Consider the following 16,980-nt stretch of genomic DNA (forward strand, 5'->3'; position numbering starts at 1 on the left):
AGGACTTTGTAACTATTAATTCATGTACGTATGTTTGTTTTTCATTAGAGACAATATAATGCTCTCCAGCTAAAGTAAATGGATTTTACCCTAATCCTCTGGAGTACATACAACATAACAGAAGCCAAGGAATCTCAAGTACCTAGAGAGAAGTGCTATTTGTCTGATCCCACAAGGGATAAATGCTATCTATATAACTCGGGAGTTACTTATACATGCCCTATTTAGGTCTAGATTCACATGGGAAAAGAAACATGCACACAACTGAGTTTAGGGACTGCTCTCATTTCTAGTATTATTATATAGCCCTATCTGCACCTTCCCTTCCATTGCGACACCGAACGCTTGGATGATAAACATCTGGATTTATTCAGATGCAGAGTTACATGAACAGACCACACTGTTAAGTCAAAACTACTTTTTTTAGGGAGAAAGTTATCAGCAGAGGAATCTAAAATTCTTAGACAATTATTTGAGTAGCTCAATTCTTTCCCAAGAACAAATATTTGGACAACTTGTTCTAAAAGAGGTGTAAATGTGTGTGGGGTATGTGAATGTATATATAACACCCACATATCTCCTTACTCACAAAATGGGCAACAAATTCAGGAAGAGTGGGTTGTTGAGAATATTGGAAATCAGCTTAGAAGTTTTACTGTGTGTAATAAATATGTCTTTGATGTCCAATGTTTTGCTGTTACAGAACTTTTTCATAAGGTTTCCCAGGATGTTTTAACAGTATTTATGAAAAAAACCCTAAAGATATGTTCTCTCTGATATTTTGGAGCACAGCCCAAACACTCTGAGTAACACCTGAATTCAGTTCAATTATAATCTTATCAAACAGTGTTAAATTCTTTAAAAAGTCTTCATGGTTTTAAAGTAAGAATTACAAGGTGTAAAAGCTGGTTCTTGTGACTTTTTCCACTCAAAGGAGAGCTCCCATAATTCCTTCTAGGATTTCATTCACACAAAACATTCTAATGAGCATTGAAATCATGGGGATTATTATAGGGAAAACTATGTCACATGAAATAACTATTTAGATTAACAATCACAAAAAATGTTGAATTATTTTAAATGTACATCAATAGAGGACATGAGTACATCAATAGGAGAAAAAAAATCTTTGACCTTAAGAGCCAGTAGAACTAAAGGAGCCAGAAGTAGGATTCTAATACGAAAAATACCCTACAAGAACTGACTTTTGAACTCCCTTAACAATTTGGCAAAGTCTCTCAGCATGTTTTATTTGTATTGCACAATATAATCAGAATGACAAAAATTATATATTCACTTCTGCGGCTGAAGCTAAAATAGACATTGCTGGGACCAGCTCAAAATGCCTCCCAAGCCTCTAAGATGCCACTCCTATGCTGAATGTGGGAAAGAGAAAGCTGAAGGGGGAAAGTGATATTGTACCAGAAAAAGTCAACATTTTAAAATATGAACAGAACAGTGAAATCAGAGTACTGTATTTAAAGGAAAGTTCCACTCCCCTCTCCTTGGCCAGTTCCTCAAAACATCTCATTCAATCAGGCCTTTCCAGTTAGTCAAACTGGCTGGGCCCATTTGTTTGTTTATTTTTTTAAAAAAAGCTCAGCTCTGTATTTCACATTACAAAAAGCAATAAAGAAGGAAAATGAACAAAAAGTTGCAGCTTGAGGTTTGCTTTTTAAGTAGAAAAAGAACTGCCTTTGGTTTATCTTGCAAGGAAGCAATTCCCTGGGGTGCTGCTGAGTAAATGCATTAAGGGATTTATCTAAACCAAAAGCACTCCCCTTCTTGTCACATCCATTGCCCAGCTAAGACTAGAGAGACTATTTTAATCATATCCCCTTTCCGTCAGATGAGATGTTTCCAACAGATAAAGATGGAGCAAGCTCCGGAAAAAGGCAAGCTTCAAGTTTTATTGGCTCAGCACATAACCCTTCTAATTTGGTGATTACCCTCTTAAAAAACAATTATCAACAAGATTTCCACTCAGGCTGGGGAGGTAGGAATGACTGCGTAATACCGACAAGTGGTGTTTTATCTCTTGCCTACAGCCTATTATCAGCAGCAATCTGCAACCAATTATAGAATGGAGGGAGATTTTTTTTGCTCTTGATGATGATCAAAGTTTTTAAGACACTAAAGTACACATAATAAAGTGTCCTTGCCAGGGCCCCTGCTGCAGAAATCTAATGATCCCCTCCGACACCCTGGGCCATGTACCTGTGAACGAACAGAGGACTTATCACTATGGAAATCTTGCTGCGTTTCATTTGCCTTTTCAGCAAATCAGCTTAGAAAAGTTGTTGCCATTGATCTGGAAAAAAGATTTCTCTTTAAGAAAACTGAAACTCTCACTGAAAACCTTAGATCCCCTTAGTTTAGGATGGGCAGTGTGATGTATTCCATAGATATACAGAACTCTCACCTCAAGGCTGCCACTTTCAGATCTTGCTCATGGTTTCTGGACAACAGATCCATAAGGCTTATAACAGATCAACACATACAAGGACAGCTAAACTGACCAAGAAACTAAGTCCAATTCCAAACTGTTCAGCAATCATGATGCTGGGAATCTGAACGAGGAGGTGTAAGTTAGGCACCGGAACAGAGATACTGGCAGTTTACTCCTCATTCCTTTGGCTTTAGTAGATGTTAAGAAATTCCTAAGCTGACTCCAGCAATCATTGCTAACATCATTCTTACCTCCCAATGGCAACATCTCCATCTTATAAATCAATTCCTACTCAGCAAAGCCAGGCTCATTAATGCTGTCTAAAGAACCTGCATATTGGGAGAGGAAAGTTAAAGACATGCACTCAGCTAGGAGACTTACCTCTTCCAAAGCTTGGATTGGCAACCTTTGAGTCTCCAAATGTTGCTGCATTCCAATTCCCATTAATCCTAGCCTGCTCAGAGGGTACTAAGATATGATGGGAGTTGTAAAAGCTACCTTTTTCCTACCCTGATTTTACAGTCTTTAGCAAACATTATCCGCTAAGTGCTAACCACGGAAGCTCAAAAAAAAATTAGCTCAGACAACCTATCTGGAGAGAAGACAGGACATTCCAGACTCTTTAGAAGCATCATAGATTTTAACCAGATAATGTTAAGGTTCCTTCATCACATCCTGGAAACAGCATTTGTTTTCCCAATGCTGGTTCTCAGTTCAATATGGAAAGGCAGCATTCTTCCTATACAAAGTGCTCATCATCTTCCTTGAAATACCGTAGCTCCTTCATCAACACCAAGATGCAAAATTCACTATCCCTTCTGGGCCCCAATAGAGGAAATAATACAAGTCAGTTCAAAGCTGTGTTAAGTAGATGCACAGAGGTATTAAATTCTTGGGACCACAGCATTCCTAGCATGATACCTTCATACACTCCATTTCACAGCCACCCATAAAAAGAAGATATATATATATATATACGGTTCATTTGAACAGTAATATAGCTCAGGCAGTGGCTTTCCTAGCCCCTTGAAAGGGGGAAGCTCTATAATGTGTTTAGCACCTGATCTGAGGTTCTTAATACCTAACATGGTGGCTTAACAGAAATATGAGAAAGGAAACAAAAAAAAAATGTCTAAATGGAAGAGACCTTAACCTTAAGAGAGTCAAGCTTGCTGTTGGGCTATATGCCAGCCCTTACTTGCTCCTCAAAAGAGGACATTCCTGGTGAAATGAATGAAAAATCTATTTAGAGGAAGGAAGGAAGGAAGGGAGAGAGGGAGGGAGGGATGGAGGGAGGGAGAAAGGAGTTAATAAATAACTACAAGTGTGAGAGAAAAACACAAATTTTAAAATTAATTATCAACTTTTAAATAACACACCATAGAGAAAGGCAAAATGTTATGAGCTCCTCCCCGTCTCAAGTTCATTGGATTTTTTTAAAACTTAGGGTTCTTTTTTTTTTTTTAACATTTCTCTTTTTTAGCCAAAGTCAGTGCAAAGGAGTACAAAAGAAATGAACAGTTCCATGCCCAACTAGGATAGAGCACTAGTGATGGAGAGATGAATAAGGGGACAGAGTAAGATTAGCCTACTTTATGTTCCCCTCGCACTATGTGGGAAGAGAACTCGTACCGGTCTTGGCTGTGATAGCCACAGATGTTGCATTCAAAAGGGTCTCTGAAGCCATGGCAGCCCATATGGATGGTGAACATGACGTGGTCCAGGAATAAGATCCGGCAGTGCTCACATTTGAAGGCTTTTACCTGTTCCCCTTCATCATTCACCACACGCAGGGCTTCTTTGGCTGAACTGGGAGTTGACCGAGTAGTGGTGGGAATGATGCCCTCCTGCAATTTAGGGTCCTCTTTGGCGTAGGCTGGACTCTGCCGGCTGCTGCTGCAATTCCCAATGCTGGATAGCAGCGGCTGCTGTGAGCCCCTCTCCTCATGGATGCTCTCAGTGTCTGTGGAATCCTGGCAACCATTGCTAGGTGATACCATGCTTGGCTCCCGTGATGCCCGATACACAATCTGTGTCCCATCAGAAAGGTCCTCATGGCCTTCGGCAGCTTCCCGACTACTTGCAATTTCCAACCTGCCGGGGAGGGGCTGGATTTGAGTGTAGACCGAGCTGATGACAGGTGTGATTTCAGAGATGCAGTTTGTGGGTGGGAGTCTGAGGGGACGCAAATGTTCTGCTCCCATGAATGACAATGAACTGCCAAAGCTAGCGTCCATGGGATGGTGGGCAGCCACCATCTCCACGTCCTTCTCAAAGCTGGAGTTGACATCATATGCCATATCGGAGAGGCTATACCGCATATGCTTCTCTCCTAAAGCATAGGATAAAAGAGATCAGATTACAAATTCCTTCTAGCATCAGATAGTAAGCCTATCATGAGAGTAAGACCAATAATGCTGGTGGAAAAAAGCACTACACATGGGACTTCTTTAGTCCAGGGAGAAGCACCCAAGACATCCTGTACTGTAATCCAACAACTCTTGGCTCACAAGAACACCAACCCTTTTTCCAGAAATGCTTGAAATCCACCTCACCTATAAATTTCTGAGGTGTGGAGCGTTTTCGTTTGGTGATGCTGTTTGCTAGTCGGTCAATAAAGGCCGGCCGATCTGCTGAGGAATGAAGCATGGAGTCCGGCACCATCTCCAAGTCTCGCATCTCGTCACCTGGTAATAAAATTGGTTTCATTTTTGGTTGTCCAAATTAATTCTACCCTATATTCTTTTTTTAAAGTGTCAATGCAATATTATGAAGGCTGTACATGAATGATACCGATAATTAATTTATTGGAGAGAAAAAAATCTCACAGCAAAACACATAAGGTTACAACTGGCAGCCAGTGCTAACTTGAATCAATCCTATTAGAGCCTGCTGTCTACGTCTGTGATTATCCCATTTAGCTTCTGTTCTCCTGCTTCATGGTGTTTATGTACCAGCATCTCTCCTGTTTCCCATCCTGCATGTTTGGCCACTAAAGCTAGTTTCCATCTGTCCTAGAAATGAGAATCTTAATCCCGATATTAAAAAATATTAATAAAGCTGCAGTGACTATAAAAGGCAGTTGGAAAAGGGGTTCTGTTCCAACTGGGGCCAGTTATTTTCAAACTGATAGTTTCCAGATGTGATAGACTTCCAAATTTCAAAATTCACAATCAACATACAAGTAGTCCTTGTTTAGTGACTGCCTCATTTAGCAATCATTCTCAGTCATCTGTACAGATAGCTATGCTATCTGGGCATAGGAGTAGCAATAACTCAACCCACTAGGGAAAGCTCAGTGTGGAAAGATTGACCTATAAAACTGGTCTCTATAGGTAGCTTGTGCCATCCTCAATTATCCTCCCAGTTTTTTTTAACATTGGCAAAAATTTCCAAATGTAGACAATCCTTGGTAGATAATAACCAATAGCATTCTCCTTAGGTTTGTCTCTGTTCTAGCCTAGGAGCAGGCTTACCTTGCTGGCCAGCCAGCAACTGTGGTTCAGTGTTAAGACTTTGCAGGTAGTTGTGACAGCGTTCCTTGTGCTCTTCCAACGTGCTTTGCTGCTTGTAGCTGCGACCACAATAGTTGCATTTGTAGGGCTTGCCAACTGTGGGGGAAGAGACTAAAAAGAGAACAGAAACAAAAGAAGCCCTATAATACAAATTATATCTCTGAACTGATCAGGCAGAATTGGGAAGCGTGGACAGCTTGCTTATGACCACAGGTATATGATGTAAACCTGCTATACCCTGTCAGAATAACTTCTCACAATTATGTTCCTGATTACTAAGACCTGGTGCAGACACAGAAGGAAAGGAATCAGAACAACAGAGTTGGAAGGGACCTTGGAGGTCTTCTAGTCCAACACTCTGCTTAATCAGGAGACCCTGTACCTATACCATTTCAGACAGGTGGTTGTCCAGTCTCTTCTTAAAGCCTTCCAATGATGAAGCACCCACAACTTCTGAAGGCAATCAGAGTTATGAAGGAACCTCTTCAGAACCACAACTTCTGAAGGAATCACAGTTATCAGTTGGAGAGTTGTTGATATCACACGTTTGATTGAGTTACATAAGTTTTGGTAAACAAATCAACCAGCTAGGAACATTTTGTGCAGGTGTAGTATGTTCTGGAATAAAGGTATAGGTTCACTCTTAGGCACTATTTCTTGAAGAAGATAGTTAGGACACCAGATAATGCCTGCTTGCTGAAATTTCAGTTTTAAAGTTCCGTTTTCCCACTTAAACAATGCACTATACTAATTTCAGGAAGTTTAGGTGTTGTTTTTTTGTCTCACATATACTTGGAGAGTTATACTTGGTTTCCCCTTTGCATAATAAAAATAGCATGGATTTTTCTTGCATGGTCCTTGTAAGGACAAAGTGAATATTGGGTGAAAATAAAGTTGTGAATCTGGGTTCTCCAGACACTTATTTTCTTATAAGAAACTGCCTGGCAAAATTGACTTTGTAATGCTGACAATAATAAAACCATATGCACACCGTAGAATACAGAAGCCAATGCTTTAAAGGCAGGATTGTGTTCCAGAGTTTCCATTTTAGGCTTTTTAATTCCACATTTCCATGCCAACTGATCTTTGGATGATCTCTTCAGGACCTTGAAAAGCTCTTGATCTTAGCTGATATTCTGGTATTCTCTGGCCTGGAAACCTTTAGTTCCTGTCTTGCCAGTTTCATTCCTTACAAAGAAGGTTTTTTCCCCATCTTTTTGAGAGTAACACAAGACTTCAGTTCCAATCTCTCTCATGAGAAATACTGTAATAATCATTTTCCCATAATAACATCAGAGAACCACTTCTAGTGGTTCTAGGCAATTGGTACTTCTAGTAGGAGGAGGAGGAGGAGAAGAAGGTCCATGGACCATTGTGTACTTTAAAGCAATGTATTTACTTGAGTGTTTGTTATTTGTTTATTGGGGGGGTGAATTCTTCCTCCTAAACTTCATATGAGATCAAGCTGATTCAATGTGAACGAACATATGAAGTTATTCTAACCTACCCATTCTTGATTTTGATATTCAAATAAATTCTTAGGGCCTAGTTTCTGGAACAAATAATAAAATATTGAAACAGGAAATACAATTTCCCAACTAACTTTAAAAAAGATACAATGAATAGAGAAAGACTTATGACAGCTATGACATTTGTTTAGGAATTGAATTTGTAGAAAAACTGGTAAAATGCAAATAGCCAGCTCATATATTTACTGAGCTACAGAGAGAACAAAAAGGAATGTTTTTTGAAATGAGGTGATCACACAGGAGGAAACCCCAGTCTATCGATCCTGGTTGGACCTAGTTCTAAATGATGAAATGTGCTGATCTGGGTTATAAATTCTCGCTTTTGTTTTGCAGGCAGGTCTTCGTAGATAAAAGGAACTGCCTCATTTGAGGACAGCATATCATATTATAGAGTGGATGGGAAGAGAGATGATAGATTATTCCTGTTTTACCTCCCCCCAGATGGACAAGCTATTTTAACACTTGCACAACCGCAAACAGTGATAAGGATGCTGCTATTCCCTCTTCCGCCATTTTCTCCTTTTAATAACCTTCTGATGTATGACTTTTTTTATATACTAACTATCTCAATTCTAATGTTTTATTTCTCATATTTATAACGGACTGTTGTTCTGACACCTGGAAGTTTAGTGACAAAAAAAAAATACAATGATGCAATAAAGGATCAGAAAAGAAAGCACTGTTTCGCTACAGAGTCAAACTCTGCAGAAGTACTATTGGTGAGCGTGCTGTAAATCAATAGCTTGAACAGATTGCAACTTCATATGTAGGAATAACTAGTACTTTATACTTTTTTAAAAAACAAAATAGTACTATAAACACTATAAGCAATGGCTCTTCTATTAAAGCTTAATTTTCCAATGAATAGACCATGTCTTCCAGGATATAACTGGAGATCTATCAAAACATGCTCTTTCAATGTCATGGGTTAAATTACTAAAACTCAGAGATTGCCAGGAATTTAATATCATCTTCCTGGTGTTTGCAGTGGTCTTTTCTAATGTAGACATAAATAACTGGAAGTGCAGTATAAGCAGTAAGGGTAAATCTGATGATACCCACTGATTTAAAGGTATTCAGTCAAAAAATATAGCCTCAAAGTTACCTGTTGAAACTAGGGAATAAGCATTAAAATAGGAGTGGCAACTCAGTGTGAGCAAGATATGTCTATTATGCAGTGGTGAAATCTGAACCGGTTTACTACTGGTTCGCTAGCTACATGTGCGCGCTGTGCGCACCACACACCAAATGCAAGATGCTTGCGCACGCGCAGTGCACGCCAGAAGGAGGCAGGGGTAAGTAGAACAGCACGTGGGGGGATGATCAGCTGTGGCGCATGATCTTTTTTTTATTTTTAAAAGCATTTTTTTACAACCTATTCGGGTGAATAGGTTGTAAAAAATGCTTTTAAAAGTAAAAAAAAAGGCTCTAATGATCACGCAGCTCAGCTGTGATCATCAGAGCCTTTTTTACCTTTTAAAAGCATTTTTTACAACCTATTTGGCCGAATGCGTTGTAAAAAATGCTTTTAAAAGGTTAAAAAAAGGGCTCTGACGATCCCAGCTGAGCCTCCTGATTGTCAGAGCATTTTTTTTTAACTTTTAAAAGCATTTTTAAAAAGAAGCAGCAAGTGGGGAAGCGGGCGACCAGGCATTGGGTGGGCATGGGTCGGGGGGAGGGATTTTTGCTACCAGTTCTCCGAACCACCCACCACCATCGCTACTAGATTGGCCAATCCCCAACCGGGAGCATTTCACCCCTGTTATTATGGCAACAACAACAAAGAATCCTAAGAACTTTCCCATATAGCCTGAAGGTTTCTGAGCTGGTGATGATTACCAGGCAAGGGAATATGAGGTAGCAGTGAGGGTCTGGATAGAACGGTCAATGTAATGTGCAACATAATTTTAAAAGTTAAAGTGCAACTGAAACCAGGGACTTTTGTTTTGGAATTAATGGAAGCAATTAAAAAAAAGTCATGGAACTTTTTTCTATGTATGACAACTGTAGTGAGACTTATATGGTCAAAAATAGAAAGATTCAAAACGACCTACAACAGAGCAATGGATGGTGAAGATGATGGAACTTCTGGAGATGGCTAAAATACTTCTTTGATAAAAAACCCACAAACAATATCTACATTTATGATTGACTGGAAACCTCTTATAGATTTTTTTGCATGAAATGGAAAGAAAATGCACTTATGATTTGGAGTTTTGATGTCTAGGAAAAAAACCTGGATAACAGAAAAATATGTATTACATAGCTGTGCACATATTTCCTGCAAAAAAATTGATTCCCTTCCCTTCCCTTCCCACTTTTTACTTTTCTTTCCTGCTTCTATTCTTTTATTAGTTTATGTTAGTTTAAAGGGGTTTATAAAGCTTTTAATAAAAAACCTGTTTTAAAAAAATCTAAAGTGCAGCTCAGTGTAAAATACCCCCCAAAAAAACTATTCTTGGAGTTATTAGAGGAAAGAAAATGAAGTACTGCAGTCAATATCACTGTGCATTTATATAGATCTTTAGTGCAACTGAACTTGGAATATCTGTAAGGAATTTGGGACAAATGTAAAACAAAATTACTACAGAGTTGGATTACCTAAAATGAAAACCAACATGAACAAAGTATGTGAAGCAATTCCCCAAGGTCTACAGATTACAACACCTGGATCCTTTTGCCTTAGAAAATTATACATACATGGAAAAAAACCAGAAAGGAATCTGTTTGTCTCAGTACTGTAACCTGAGTTATCTTATGATTCTTAATCGTGGGAGATTTATGGGCAAATAAAAGGAAGTATTTTTTTTCACACAGTACTTTAATATGGAATTTGCTACCAAACATGTACTCATATTTTTAAAAGGAGAGCAGACATTCATGGAGGATAAGGTTATCGGGATTTCTGGTCCTGATGACTAGATATTAATTACAGCATCAGAAGCCATATATTTCTCACTATCTGTTGTTGAAGACTACAACTGAAAATCCACTATTGCTTTCTTGCTTCCCATAGACATCCCCATAGTTGGCCACCGACTAGATTAGATGGTTAGCTAGTTTCTTTTCTTTTTCAGTAGAGCTAAATAAGACCCAGTAAGTCTCATTTGGAAATAACTCTAGAAAGAAAAAGAAAGGGGTTTGTATATCAATATATCTATTCAGATTATCTGAGAAATGTATATGCACAACTGCCAACTTTCAGTTTACTTGGTTAACAGCAGTAACTGGAACTGGAATTTCTATCACTAAAGCAATGTGGTCATAAAACTCAAGGTCATGTGACCGTGCCACTTAGCAACAGCAATTCCAGCAATTCTGGTTGCCACTGTTAAATTAATCCTATGAATCACATGGTCATCATTTGCAACATCCTGCCAGCTTCCTCATCACCTCTGCTTTCTGGAAGCCTGCAGTGAAGGTTGCAAATGGTGGTCATGAATCATTGCAGGACACTGCAATGTTGTAATTGCAAGCTGGTCACAGAGCACTTGGATTATAATCATGTAACCACAGGGACACTGTGATGGCTGCAACTATGAAGACTGGTTGTAAGTATCACTTGTTTAGCAACACAAAGTTACTGAATGAGTGTTTAAGCGAGGTCTACCCATTTAGTGACCATTCAAAGTTACAAAGATGCTTAGAAAGTAACTTTATGACTAGGCTTCACACAGTATGTCCATGGTCCCATGATCCAGATTTGGGTGTTTTGTAACTGATAGGCATTTATGACTTTGCAGTGTCCCAGGGTCATGTGATTCCCATTTGTGTGTTGACAGCAAAATCACAAATTGCAGTTCAGGAATTATGCTCCCAACCATGTTAAATAAAACAACTCTCCTACATTAATTTGCTTGTAAATAGCCACTATTAAAAGCAATTTAATGTAGTACTCCAATCCCAGCTAGTGCCTTCAGTAGGCAAGCAAGTCTTGTACTGGAGATGGGATACTGATTTAAATAATATGCCAAGTAAAGTTCACCCATCTTTATACACTATTAAGATACAAGATACTGGTGACAGATAATACCTCTCCTACATAACCAGGTCTAAATTTTAAACAATTATAGATTAGCTTTAACAATGTGAATGACTGTATTCCTGTCCCAGATTGAAATGTTACTGTTTTTAACTGTGAATCATATTAGCCATTCATAGAAAATCCTATGAAAATTAGGATCTATCTCAATCAGAAGCCCTGGATGACAAAGGAAGTCCAGTGCCTCTTGCGTGACAGGACAAGGCCTTTAGGTCTGGTAATGGGGCAAGATACAGTGTTGCCAGAGCTAGTCTGAAGAAAGGTATTTGGAAGGCCAAGACTGATTATAAGAGGAAGATTGAGGATAATTTTTATAGTAATAACATGAGGCAGATGTGGCGAGGGATTCAACAAATTACCAACCATCAACTGGCCAATGTCATCCTGCTGAGGAGATGCTTTGTTGGCAGAGGAGCTGAATCATTTCTTTGCTTGCTTTGGAGATATCAGAGACAGCTAAAATACAGCCACCAGCCCATTGTAGCCCCCACCTCATTGTGGAGGAACAGGAAGTGAGGGGGATTCTGAGGGCTGTGGACCCTAGAAAAGCTGCCGGTCCTGATAATATCTCTGGCCGAGTGCTTAAAGACTGTGTTGATCAGTTGTCTGGAGTCTTTACCAGAATCTTCAATCGGTCTTTATCCCAGTCCACTATTCCATCTTGTTTGAAGGCTTCCACCATTGTTCCGCTATCAAAGAAATTCCCTATCAATAACCTCAATGATTACAGACCAGTGGCACTCACTCCTATCAGCATGAAGTGCTTTGAGAAATTGGTCTGCCGGCACATCATTTCTGGTCTTCCGCATACATTTGATAAACACCAGTTTGCATACAGAAGAAATAGATCTCCAGAGGATGCTATAGCCATCGCTCTTCACACTGCACTGACTCATTTGGGACAGAGGGGGTGGGGGGCTCTGCGAGGATGCTTTTTGTAGATTTTAGCTCTGCATTTAACACAATACTTCCACATACACTAGTGTCTAACTTATGGATCTTGGGCTTTCTTATTCAATCTGCCTTTGGATTATAGATTTCCTGTCTGGCCGCTCTCAGAGGGTCAGATTACGTAATCATATCTCTTCAGTCCTTATTCTTAACATTGGTACACCACAGGGTTGTTTGTTGAGTCCCTTACTCTATACTCTTTATGTGCATGATTGCATTCCCACTCATGCTACTAATACTATTACTAAATTTGCAGATGATACAACAGTGGTGGGACTCATCTCCGGGGAGGATGAGTCTGCCTATCGAGATGAGGTGGACAGGTTGCTTTCATGGTGTGAAGACAATAACTTGGTCCTTAACACTAATAAGACCAAGGAGCTTATAGTGGACTATAGAAAGAATAGATCAGACATCCAGCTCTTGCTTATCAATGGAAACCGAATAGAGCAAATGGCCAGTTTTAAGTTTCTGGGTATTATCATAAAAGAAGACCTGACCTGGGGCACTCACATTACAGCACTGGTCAAAAGGGCCCAGCAGAGATTATACTACCTGAGACTTCTCAGGAAACAACAGCTGAATGAAAAATTGCTGGTGACCTTCTACCGCTGCACCATAGAGAGTATTTTAACTTACTGCATCTGTGTATGGTTTGCCAATTGCACAGTGGCAGATAGGACAGCACTCCAGAGGGTAAGCGTCATTGCCCAGAGGATCATTGGTTGTCCTCTCCCCTCTTTGGAAGAGCTTTATAGCTCCTGCTGTCTTAAGAAAGTTCAAAACATTCTTAAAGATCCATCTCATCCTGGGCATCCTTTTTTTGAACTATTACCATCTGGCAGATGGTACAGGATAATAAAAACAAGGACAAATAGGCTGAAAAACAGTTTCTATCCCAGGGTAGTAACTATATTGAATTCTATTGTATAGTGCAGTATTAATGCACTATCGGTTTCAGTTCAATTGTATAGAATGTGAAGTGTTTTATTTTTATAATTATAATGTACACTGAAGATGGCATTTAATTTCGTTTTATGAGGTGCAATGACAATAAAGTAAGCTAAACTGAACTAAAGTAAACTCATACTTTAAATTTACTGAAACTAGGTCATTTCACAATGATAAGAACATAAGAATAACTAAGATTCCAAATGAAACTGGATGTGGGGATTTCACTAAAATACTAAGAAGGACATAGGAGCAATATAATGTCTCCCATTAATATTAGTCATATAAAACCACAAAACATGATCACCAAAGGTAGGCAACTTAATAATGCCTTTCAGGATCTTTGATCTCTTGCAGCAGCAGCAAATATGGACAATTATCAAGACATATAATTAAACATTTCTGGAACATGTCAAGTAGCTTACTCATATTAAGTAGAGAGACTGGAACATACCTAATTTTAGTCTATAAAATTCTAATATAACAGAGAAAAGCACTCAAGATGTTGATTTTGTGAATAGGACAAAGTTCAGTTATTTTTTATTGGACCAATTCTGCAAGGTCCTCTACAACAGAGACATTGTTCTTCCACAAAGAATAGGTCTGTGCAACTCAAATGCTTTCTGTCTCACAACAGATAATTTGTCTAGATAAGAAATCATTAGATGGATCTGGGGAACTAAAGAAACTGTCATAACAGTGACAAATCTAACAATCATTTCTCCAATCTGACACTTGAAATGAAGTGACAGGTATTACAGATACATAAAAACACTTACAGTATGAAGTTAAAAAGCCCCAACACAATCCATATACAGAAACCAAGGAAAAGAAAAAACAATAACAACTTGATAGATCAACAGATTTCGCTCTTTACAAAAAATAATCTAGCTGTTATTATACTAAAAACAACATAAAATAACATATTTGAGAAGATCTTTGTGAAGCCTTTCATCATTCCCATGTCAACAATCAATACAATTTTTTATTTTATTCAAGGACAATATCTCACATTTATCTATTGGACAAAGAAATATAAATTCAACTCATCATGGAATTATGACAGCCATTATTAACAGGTTTCCAGAGAAGTAAAATTTGTTGCTGCTAAAAACAAAAATGTAGGACACCAAGGGCTAACAATTAATTACTATATGAGCTTCTGTAGATCTCAGTAACTTTATGATATGCATTTCATGAAGTGGACTGTGATTTAGAAAAGCTTTGTCGTCATCATCAACATCAACTTGTCAGTTATTATGGCATAGCAGAGGTTTTCACTGTTTTATCTAAAGTGATGCCATTAGCAGAAAGATTTTCTGGTTTAATTTATAAACTTTCCTTAAAAATAAGATTTGGTTAATGCACTCATATCTTGTATGTTAAAACTGAGCATAAAATCAAAAGGAAGCACTGGAGGCATGGAGCCAAAATTAGAACAGAAAACAAGACTGGCGGAGGGCAATAAGACTTTCTTTAACTTTAACATCAAGTAACATTGGCAGTGGTTGGGCACTGGCGGCAGAGCAAGAATCCAGTCTCCCAGTCTAACAAGATACTCTACAAACCATGGCCCAAGAGAAATGGGGTCTATAACAATTTGCTGCAGCCAGCTTGCCATGGGACAACATGCTCTGTAATGGTGGAATAGAATCATTAAATGATGCAAAAGGAGGGACAAAATGAAATGTGAATGTGAAGTTAAAATAATGTTTTAACTTATTTTAAATAATTAAATTAAATTGTTAAATTGTCCTGCAGTGAGTTGTCCCGTGGCAAGTTGACTGTGGCGAGTTGCCCATGGAAAATTGGCCACAATGAGTTGGCTGCAAGTTGTCCCATTCTAAGAGAAATATTGGATATTTACCTGAGTGTGTGCGGAGGTGACCGGTGAGTGCATCTCTTCTTCGACAAGCATAGTTGCAGAAAGGGCATTTGAAGGGCTTCTCGCCTGAATGCAGTTTGATGTGGCGCAGGAGGTTGCCCTTTTGGGTAAAGGAGGCACCGCACTGATTGCAATGGAATGGTCTCTCACCTAGAAGGAGGGATATCATAAGCATGTCATCAGAGAAGCTTGTCTGGCTCCTTGGTCTTGCCGAAGCTATCTTATACATACAAACATACATACATACATATATTCTCATCCTTTTAGCACTAGCCTAGGTTCAGCAGCTTAGCATGGTCAGGCCTGATTAATTTTTGAATAAGAAACTACAGAATCAGGAATTTCAGAACTGTAGGTTAGATTAGAAAGTTGAAAAAGAGGGAAATGAAAAACATTTCTGTACTGCTGGCAAGAAAAAAAATGTACCAAAGACTTTTCATCATTGTGTCAACCTATTCTTTAAAAAAAAACCACCATTATAAAGCTTGTATATTGGACTAACACTATTAAAAAATAGACAGTGAATTCCTTTTGGAGACAAAAACAGAGCCTCTCATCCTATTGTCCCTGTGAATCAAATCTGTTCTTTGATACAAACATTTACAGACCTTAGAACCTAGGAAGATTTACCTCAGAGCATTTTTTGGCAGTACATTCAACTCAAGCATTTGCTGTTTGGACTATTTAGTCCTTATATTACTGCTGCTTCTGGTTCCATGTAAATTACTTTGGAACAAGCAACTGAGACTCTTAAATAAGTAATCCATTTTTAAGAAGCTATAATAATTTGATGAAATTGATATAATTTATACAACCTTTGAAATAATGAGTGAAAATCCTATAAGCTGGGGAAAATGTATATTAAGCTGTGAATGATAGGCTCTTTAATGTTAAAATAGGTTTAATTTTTTTATTTTGTTGAGTATCAAAATTAATATTTTGCTCAGCGATCTCAACATTTGGAATCTATCAAGATATCAAGAACTGTGGACTTTCTAAGCATGCAGGGTGAACAAGAGATTTATAGAGAATAAATCTCTGTAAGATTTGTAGCAATCATATGTGTTTCCCAACGTTTGATTTCCCCACACCCTTTTTTTTTTGACAAGTGGCAAAGAAAAGGATTTTTAATGATTTGGTCAAATGTTTTAGAATTGACATAAATTTTCAAGTCCTCACCTCTTCCTCTGAAGTTAAAATTACACCATTAACAGATGTTTATGTACAGAATATCATTATATTGTTACCTTTTTGACTTATGCTATCTTTTATAATATCAGCAATGTCCTCTCTTTGAGTGTTATGTTTGGTTAGAATGCCCTTTTCCACCTATGCCTTTTGCTGGGGAAGAGTTTAGTATGTTAAGCTGAAGCAAGCAATGGGCAGTGTAAGAATTAAAAGTAAAGTGATAGGAACAACCATTTCTAATACTGTTTATACTCTTCTTTTTCACACATTCTCTTTCCAGTATCTACTTTTTCCATGAATCTGGCTGATGGAAAAGGAAAAATAGTTCTTAACAAGGTATGAACTGATCTATTATCTAAAACAGGGGTGTCAAACTCACGATGACACATTGTCACGCGACGTATCACAACTTCCCCTTCGCTAAAATGGGGTGGGCGTGGCATGTGATGCATCCAGGGGTTGTGGTTCGC

The 16,980-nt window shown here is 38.4% G+C and overlaps 1 protein-coding gene across 6 annotated transcripts in view; it reads right to left on the reverse strand.

Moving 5' to 3' along the window:
* Positions 1-1,233: 1,233 nt before the first annotated feature.
* Positions 1,234-16,980, reverse strand: part of IKZF4 (IKAROS family zinc finger 4) — a 71,341-nt gene continuing 55,594 nt past the window's right edge. For 5 of the 6 annotated variants that reach the window (XM_058169283.1, XM_058169282.1, XM_058169285.1 and 2 more), the window contains 4 exons: positions 15,305-15,472; positions 5,926-6,075; positions 5,005-5,136; positions 1,234-4,781 (listed from right to left, as the gene is read on the reverse strand). In XM_058169283.1, coding sequence (XP_058025266.1) covers positions 4,033-4,781; positions 5,005-5,136; positions 5,926-6,075; positions 15,305-15,472 — 1,199 coding nt within the window. In that variant the 3' untranslated portion in view covers positions 1,234-4,032. The remainder of the gene's footprint in view (positions 4,782-5,004; positions 5,137-5,925; positions 6,076-15,304; positions 15,473-16,980) is intronic. The other variant, XM_058169284.1, reaches the window with a different exon arrangement.

The sequence above is a fragment of the Ahaetulla prasina genome, chromosome 2 (assembly GCF_028640845.1).
Source record: "Ahaetulla prasina isolate Xishuangbanna chromosome 2, ASM2864084v1, whole genome shotgun sequence".
Lineage (NCBI taxonomy): Eukaryota > Metazoa > Chordata > Lepidosauria > Squamata > Colubridae > Ahaetulla > Ahaetulla prasina.